This window comes from Pocillopora verrucosa, chromosome 9, assembly GCF_036669915.1.
Source record: "Pocillopora verrucosa isolate sample1 chromosome 9, ASM3666991v2, whole genome shotgun sequence".
In the NCBI taxonomy this organism is placed as follows: Eukaryota; Metazoa; Cnidaria; class Anthozoa; order Scleractinia; family Pocilloporidae; genus Pocillopora; species Pocillopora verrucosa.
Window position 1 is genome coordinate 19,509,676 of NC_089320.1, and position 8,857 is coordinate 19,518,532.

Sequence of the window (8,857 nt, forward strand, 5' to 3'; positions counted from 1 at the left end):
TCTTATATCTTCTATTCGAATGTTTTTTATCATTCTCAGTGTGTTTCCCTTTCAAGCTCTACTCGTTCCCTTCGCTATCACCTCTAAATTTGTGCTAAACTAATTTTTGATCACAATTTTTGATCACAATTTTTCTTTTACATTTTTGTATTCTTGTTCGTGGCTAAGCGTACCTGGTGGAATAACAGACTTTTAAAAATCGCTTCATTTATCTTTCACGTTCGCTGATCAACATCCATCTTAGCGTCGATTTCTTTAACTTAGAACAGGCCAAGTCATCGGATCTCCAAGAGGGTTCCAACATTTACTGATGTTTTAATTGATATCATTCATATAACCCTTTATAGAAAAAAATCAACTAGGAAAACGGGTTGAAAAGGCTCATCAGAACGCTAGTTTCTTCAACTGATCCAATCATAGGCTCTCTTCTTATTAAAATCACAGCCGAATAGTGTACTCAACAAAATTGGTGGGAAGGTGCCTGAAATCAGAAAATTTCAAATTCGGTCGGAAGAGTATGAGCAGCTCATTTCCTCCGTAGAATTTGTGAGTATAGCTACTTAAGAGAGAGGCTTTAACCTTGCAAAAATTCCGCTCATAGAGCTCTGCTTATTCGGCGGTCACGACGAAAGAGACTGAGATTCTCTAATTACTCATATGATAGACACTCTTTCGTTCCAAACTACATTGTCTTGTGAAAAAAAAAAAGAATAAATTTAGGTTTAAGTTCCTTACACAATTGATAGGTAAAAATTTTGCAGATCGGTGACCAAATCAACTCATAAATCACGTACTGAACGCACGCTAAGCAAACTTTCGCCATTTTTGGCGGGTGATGTCAAGTTTGCAAAACTTGTGGAATATTGGAAAATGTTGTAATTGTATAATTTGGTTTTATCAACTGAGCTGAGAATATAAATTGGCCCCTGTAGAGAGTTTCTAAGCTGACGTTTCGAGCGTTAGCCCTTCTTCAGACCTTCTCCGTCCATAAAAACGCCAAAAAAGGAACTCGGTTAATATTCAGTCATCTCGACTTAACGCATGTAAATACTATACGTCATATTATCTGCCAAATTACATAACGTATATTTTAGGTGTATCACAACTGTGGGCTCAGGAAATTAAACGAAAACAAACATGGCGGCCCGAACTTGCTCTGCAGTTTTCAGAATTAAATGTGAGCTAAGTTCACCCCGAGTAGGGCATACTGCCAAGAGCTTTATACGTAGCAGGCATTTCTGTACCTCAGCAAAGGTAAGGAAAACTATCTTACGCATCTACAGATCAATGTTACCGAAAAAAATATATGCAACGCTCGTGAATCAGCACTTTCGTCTAAGAATGATCAATCCATTATGTCTTTGATCATTTCTCACAAGAGTACTGTTGATGAAGAAGAGGTTGAGAAGCTAAGCCGGACAATAAGTGATTGGTGGAATCCAAATGGTGACTTTGCCGCTCTTCATTCTATGAATAAACTCCGAGTTCCTTTTATTAAAAGCTCTCTTGAGCATCTGCTTGGGGAAAATGTCATCCCTTCAAAACCTCTGAAAGGTTTTCGAATACTGGATGTCGGCTGTGGAGGTGGAATATTGTCTGAGGTAAGAGTTTTATGACCAGTTTATGAACTAACAGTATAACTGATTTTTATTATACCTCTCCTGAGAATATTCTCTATTTTAGCCTTGTACTGAGTCAAAAGATCTCATAGCCTTGTACTGCTATGAAATCTTTGACTCAGTTATGTGTACCCAGTTCATTAATCAAGGCTATGCAAAAAAAATCATGCATAAATTTAACTAGGTTGAAATAAATTTTATGCACACACCAAATGTCTCCAAATATGTACACTAAAAACCACCTCTTCCCATCAGACCTTCTAAGCTATGACTAACACCCAAGACCCCTTAACCTCAGAAAACTGAAACATTAAGACCTCATAGTAAAAGTAATTCCTGGAATGCTGCAATTATTTCTTCCTATTTTTTCACTGAGACCTTAAGCATTGTAAGGGCTCTTCATTAATTAATGGACAAAAAAAGTTTCTCTTCCAATTTCATTTGAAAAGCTTATTTCACTTCTGTTAATCAAGTTTAGTTGCTTGAACCATAAACTAGTTATTTAGATGTGGTTAGTCTCCAATCAACTCAAAGTGGTTTATTTTTTTTTAGCCTTTGGCAAGACTAGGTGCAGAAGTGACAGGAGTTGATGCATCAGCATTCAATATACATGCTGCCTTGAGACATGCACAACACGATTTTAAGGTGGCCAGCAATGTGCAGTACAAATGCATCACAGTAGAAGAGCTAGCTGATAAGGAACCAGAATCTTTTGACTGTGTTGTTGCTTCAGAAGTTATTGAACATGTAACAGATAGAGACACTTTTATTTCTGCAAGCACACAGTTGCTAAAGGTGAGTTTGTTAATTAGACATAAGGGTAGGTTCCAACCTTTGAACTTGTTCCATCTCTCTGGTATCCCATAATCATCCTGGTGTTATGTGTTATTAATTTCTTGCAGATTTACTATCTAGTGTGTATTTTGTACTCAGATTACTTGTGGTTCAACCAGTCAGCCCTAATTGGGAGCTGAATCTGTACATATGGGGTACCAGAATTAAAGTTATTCAGAAAATAATGGAAAGAAAGAAATGTTTAATGTAGCAGAGCTATATTTGATGAAGTGCATGTCTCTGGTCCTACAAAAATTTTCTGGTGACCCAAGGTGCTAACATAGGGCCTTTAATTATTGGAAATATCATGAGCTGCAAGGTATTGAGTTCATAAATGGATTGAATCAGAAAATCGGTAGCATGGGATAGCCACAGAATTTGACTCTAAAAAAATTGAATGTTAGCTTTTAAACAATTTATTTTATTTATTCAGCCAGGAGGTTCTCTAGTGATTACAACAATCAACCAGACAGTTTTCTCATATGCTGCAGCAATTGTAGGAGCAGAATATCTTTTGAGATTAGTGAAACCTGGAACTCATGACTGGAACAAGTTTGTGACTGTTGACGAGCTGGCAGATCTGATATCTCAAAGTATGTGATAAATTTTTATTGCACAAATTCACAGCATTTCTAAACACAAGATAAACAGAAAATAGCAGAATGATCCTTAAAATGTCAGAACAAAGTAGCATTTTGTGTCATTTGATCTTGTTCCACTGTAAAATAAGAAATCAAAAAACACCAAAACCTTTCACAAGTTACAAGCAGGGTGCCTGTACCTGCAGGGCTGGTTTAACAAGCTTAAGAGGAGCCCAAAAACTGTCTTGCTTCCTGACATAAAAAACTTTGCCTCACAAAAGCCCTAATTTTAGCTAATGCACCTAAATTGTTATCTGAGCACCTTTCTGTGCAAGCCACAACCTTAGTCAAGTTCTGTTGAAACACAAAACACCCCTTCTCTTGTAATGTTGCAGTTTTCCATGCCACTTGATTTTTTCATTACTTTCATTGACAAGGGGGAAAGGTAGCGATGTTTCATTAATTGTGACAAGGATTGTAGCCCCATTGTTCCTCAGGTTTGCATCATGTAGATACTTTTTCTCACATTCATTTTATTTCTTCATATCATTTTGATTTGCACAGATGGTGCAGAAGTTATGGATGTAAAAGGAATGTTCTTCATGCCAGTGTTTAACAAATGGTGCTGGATTGAGGATACGAGTGTTAACTTTGCCTTGAGTGCCATGAAACCTGAACAAATCTTCCCCGAGACAACATCGGAAGAAAACCCATCAAATGAGTCTGAAACCTGATTGTTAATTGTGAAGTTAACTATTTAGAATTGTAAATAAAGTATTGTTATTTGATTAGTTGACCATTCTGTCTTTTTGCAAGCCTCTCAGTCTAAGTAGAAGTTTCTTTTCTCAAAAAAATAATCAATTATATGGTGACTCTAAAAGCCATTAAACCTTGAAATTCAAATGACTGACATCTGCACAGGCCAAAAGATAATTACTGTACATCTGACCTATCTCTCACAAGAAACTAATCACTGCCTACTTTCTAGGCTTCACTGAAAAAAAATTACTGTGGAGGATTGGGAGATAGCCATACAGTCATGGAACACTCTGCTAATGCTAATTATGGTCTCAGCTGTTACTTTTTGATCTCATCATGTTATTACCTCTGGGAAGAGAATTTGATGTTAGAAGAGGCCAAATAATGGCTGTAGTGAAGTCTTACCGAGTCAAGGAATGACTCAGGAAAAGAAAACTGAAATTTTATTACAGCTCTGTTTGTATGTGCACTATGATTGGATGATTTAGCAGGCCTTGGTTCACTGTACCACCTACTAAAAGTCAAATTAAAGTTTCTTGGTATTGAAATCTTCCCCTCTATGTGTACCCAGAGATATAAGAAGTATCTTACTAATTATGTTCTCTAAGTCTGTGCTGGATTATCACATTTTTCCACTCAGATTTATAAAAACAAATTTGTTCTGTAATTTATAGTATGGACCTCAATCTTGGTTAGTGCAAGGTATTTATAAATGACTTGACAGCAAGAGTAGAAGGAAACATTGTACTTTAATTAACTCACTGATCAGATAATTTATAACAGAGAATATATGCCTTTGATAAGGTACCCAGAATTTACTTGAGGAGGAGGATAAAACCAAACATGTTAAGAGTATTTATAAATATTTATACAAAATTTTGATAAAAATAATGCCAAAATTGGTTTAATCATTCTCTTGTAATACAAACATTTTTAGCACTAGAGATATTTCTTGTCATTTGCCAAATCTTTGTTGACATTTTCCATATTTTATAAGAGATGAAAGGAAAGTGGAATAGTTGATGTTGATGTGACTTCTTAAAAGCCTATAAACAAAGAAAGAAAACCATTTATTGAGTAAACTCTGTCTGAAAGGGAGATTAAACCCAAGAGATTCCACTTTACTTAAAGAGCTTGGAATATCAGGAGGTGGGGGGTGGGGAGTGGGGGGTGGGGGCAGGGAAGGAGGGGGTTGCCTTAATTGTAAATCAGTTAACCAGTTTTGAAGGATTTGTTCTCATCTGCCATACCAAATACAACAATTTAAAGATGTGGCAAGCATTTGAGGTGCCTCCTTTCTATGAGAGTGCCTTTTAACAAGCAAGGAGCTAATTACTGCAGCACCTTCCATTGACTATGCAGTTGCATCTATTCCTCAAAGGGTGCCTGTAAAATGTAACAAATATGGTTACTTACTGAAATTCTGTGAGGCGAGTTTGCCATGGAAGGAAACCCATTATCATTTGTACATCACCAAACTTTAATGCAAGTTCTGGGTCTGGTATTCCACATGTTGCTACAATAAAAACATTCTATATTAGAAGCTCTGTTTCCATTGAAGGTTATTATTTTGGGCATAACTGGCTCTTTACAAGTAATTAATACTAACTACATGTATGCAAACTTCAAGTTCACCGACTGTATTAACTTGATTAAATGCCACCATCAAATAAATGCTGCATTTTAGAACAAAAATGTTAATGACTGCTGCTCTTGAATAAACACCACATCATGATGTGGCATTTATTCAAATAATAGACTAAAAAAGCACACAGCAATCAATGCTTCCATTGCAGTTGGAAATTTTGGGTGAGCCAGACAAAAATCCTTTTGTATGTACCAGTTCTGATGTCAAGAAAGCATATCCGATGTTAAATCTTTATTCAGCTTATGTACTGCAGTAGCATTAACATGCAAACTGTGAAATTGAGAATGATCTAAAAATTTACTTTTGAGACAAGCACCAAAACATGTTTCTTTTTTTCTTATTCAGATAGTCAGTTTCCATGTTATTGTTGACAAGATATAAATTGGATTTTAAATAAACACTGCCCTCATATAAATGCTGCTCTCCATTAAATACCACACTCGAATCAAGAAAAATTTAATAAACACTGCAGCATTTAAAAACAGTGCCATGCATTGAAATCCACTCTGCAACACCAACAAAATAGAGATTTTAACCAGAGATTTTAAAATTCCTTGAAGCATCCAAATGCTGGATTTCTTTGTAATTCTTGACACTTATTGCATCATTAAAAAAAATATATTTTTTTAATGCAATTCAATTGTTAGTGATCCTGGTGAATCAAAAATAAGAAGCTGCTCTGTAATTTCAAACAAGGAAGAAATCCTCATTTGTTAACTTTTAACCATAACCCTAATCCAGACTTACAACTGAGTCTCTTTAATTGTAGACACAGAGTTGTCACGAAAAGTGAAATCCTGATTTTTTTACCCTTTAACTCTTAAGATTTGATTGCTAATTCTCCCTTCTAACTGCTACACATTTTCTTGTAAATTTGATATAATAATTTGATGTTATGTCAAGATAAACTTTTAGGTGATGAGTTTGAGTATTCTCCTTAACTGTTTTCTGGATGACATACAAATACTACAGGGAGAAGTTGCATGTTGATCACTTCTGGGAGTTAAAGGGTTAAAACTCCCACCTACTGTGCAAATGATCAAACAGTGATTAAGTTTCCTTTCCTTCCACTTACCTTTTAGAATACCATTGAAAACATCTGGCTCCATTTGTTTAGGTGTTCTATGCTTCAGTTGGACTCCCTTACAAAACTCCCTTGCAGCATCAACAATGTCTCCCTTTCCATCCTGCTCAGACAGCAAGCTGATACACACTTGTGTTGGTGCTACAGAAAGAACAGCAACACAATAGTCACAAATTTACTAATTCAATAGCTGGAGTAGAGTCAACAATACTGGGCAAAAAAATTGGGGAAAGATAAACATGATGACCATTAAGGAGGCACTGATACAATCTCATAGAATGTGATGACTAAGATTATGGAAAGTTTGAAGACAACTTTAAATCAACAGACAGACATTCATGATAACCTTGTCTTGCATAACCAGAGGAAAAAAATGTTTGGATTAATATTTCCATGACCAATTCTAGTGCAAATGATAATTTCAAGAATGAGAAACTTGGGACAGTGTGTAAAAACAGTATACTAAAAATACAAAGTCAACTTCTGCAGTTTTTTATTTAACAAAGACTGTGCTGTAGGAAAAAATTAATCACTTGATCCTCAAAATTGAGAGAAAATACCACAGCAGAGTAAGTAGATTATCCATAAGATGTATCCAGAATAGCAAGGGTTGACAGAATTTTCATGACCTTTGCTTGTCAGCTTCTATACCTGATATCCTGTCACATGCTTAACATATGACAAACCTATCTAAGGATCACATAATAAGAAAAAAACAAGAAAACTAAAAATAGTATGATAAACTTGTATGGGATTTGGACCAGGAGATACTGATAGTGCTGAAGTTCAAAGGACATAACTGTTCTTCTCCTCCTCACAATAGTCATGTCTGATGTATGAGATCAGAATCACAGCATGAGAATTAAATCACACTCTGATCTTTCTTGTGGGAATAAACCGGAAACACTTCATTGATTGGCTATTGTGCCGGGGAGGAAATAACGTATAAAGTTCAGAGTAATATGAGAAACATGTCAATCTGGACTAAGACCCCAGGGAAGACTACGATTATTGATACGCAATAAGAGAAAAAAATAATTTTAATCATCAAACATCCATGTTATTAGAACCCAAATAAAAAAGATAAGCATCACAAAGCCTTACAACCAAACAAATATACATTGCTCTGACTTACCAAGGATCTCACAATCGAATTTAACGTCTTTTGTTCTCAGAACAAATGTGTATTTGCTGGATTCATCTGTAAAAACTTCTTTCTGCTTCCGAATAATTTCACTTGAGAAGACTGCAACATTCTTCTTTAGTATACCTGAAAACGAGCAATATTCTTTTTACAACTGACTCGAAAAATGCATTGAGGTTTGTTACATTTGAGGGTAAAGTAAATTACATCATACTGAGTACAGGCAAATTGAAATTGTACGACCTACCCTCTTTATCGTAAACGCTGATGTAAGGAATTCCCATGGCCATTGACCAGACGATAAGTTGAGCCAGGTCTACAAAACTGATATCGGACTCTAGAACCATGAAACTGATGTGTCTTGGAAGTTTCTTAAGGTTTAGTGAATCGTTCTTAATATTTCCATGTGTACACGTTCTCGAACTGATCGAGAAATAACTCCTAATTCCGTCAAATAAAATAGCTATGATCCATCTTATGTACAACAGTAGATGTATAAAACTGAGAAAACATTTTAAGACCCACATCGTGGGCAAAATACTAGGTAAATCAGGGTTAGCACCACTCCATTACTATTTTGTAAAACTTTCCATGGACCACCAGTCAAAAGTGACAGCGTGTGAGCATGCGTGTAAACCATATATACCTTCGTTCGACTTCCGGTGATCTTTCAACACTCGTTGCGTGACAAATCTTCTGATAAAAGTGTCGTAAGCAAGTATACGTACAAGCGTGCCACAAAATAAAATTGAGATCTCGAGACATGAAGGAATGAATTTTCAGTTTTCCCTTTAAACTAAATAAGAACGTTATAATATAATGATTGCATACTAGCAAATTTGTCCCTTTTCGTTTCCAAGGTAACAGTTACACTAATGAAAATATTTTCTCAAGTGTCTTCGTGGCGGAATATTTAACAAAAATATTCAGAGTTTACGTCAAAGAAGTGACATGATACTTAACGGGAAACGAAATTAAACGAACGCTTGAGTAGATTTCTTCCGTTTCGTCTCTGTTTTTAAATTTTAAAATTTTTATTTTTATTTTGGAAATTAAGAATGGTAAGAGTTTGAAACATCCCTGTTGCGTATCGGTTAGTTGCCACTTCAAAGCTGTCCATTTTCACTTTTTCATAATCAAGTTGAGGAGTCCTGAACTGTCTGTTCAAACGATTTAACTCGGCAAAGT

The 8,857-nt window shown here is 35.6% G+C and overlaps 2 protein-coding genes across 2 annotated transcripts; one reads left to right on the plus strand and one right to left on the minus strand.

The window, feature by feature from the left end:
• Positions 1–1,116: 1,116 nt before the first annotated feature.
• On the plus strand, positions 1,117–3,822 carry LOC131793718 (ubiquinone biosynthesis O-methyltransferase). Its single transcript, XM_059111189.2, has 5 exons — positions 1,117–1,254; positions 1,380–1,601; positions 2,172–2,414; positions 2,887–3,046; positions 3,599–3,822. The coding sequence occupies exons 1-5, from the start codon at positions 1,138–1,140 to the stop codon at positions 3,766–3,768; spliced, it is 912 nt and encodes a 303-aa protein (XP_058967172.2). The 5' UTR covers positions 1,117–1,137; the 3' UTR covers positions 3,769–3,822.
• A 701-nt stretch (positions 3,823–4,523) lies between these two features.
• Positions 4,524–8,266, minus strand: LOC131793719 (dehydrodolichyl diphosphate synthase complex subunit Nus1). Its single transcript, XM_059111191.2, has 5 exons — positions 7,917–8,266; positions 7,661–7,795; positions 6,517–6,666; positions 5,210–5,309; positions 4,524–4,839 (listed from the first exon to the last, which is right to left on the minus strand). Exons 1-5 carry the CDS (start codon positions 8,194–8,196, stop codon positions 4,749–4,751), a joined length of 756 nt encoding a protein of 251 aa, XP_058967174.2. The 5' UTR covers positions 8,197–8,266; the 3' UTR covers positions 4,524–4,748.
• Positions 8,267–8,857: the final 591 nt, after the last annotated feature.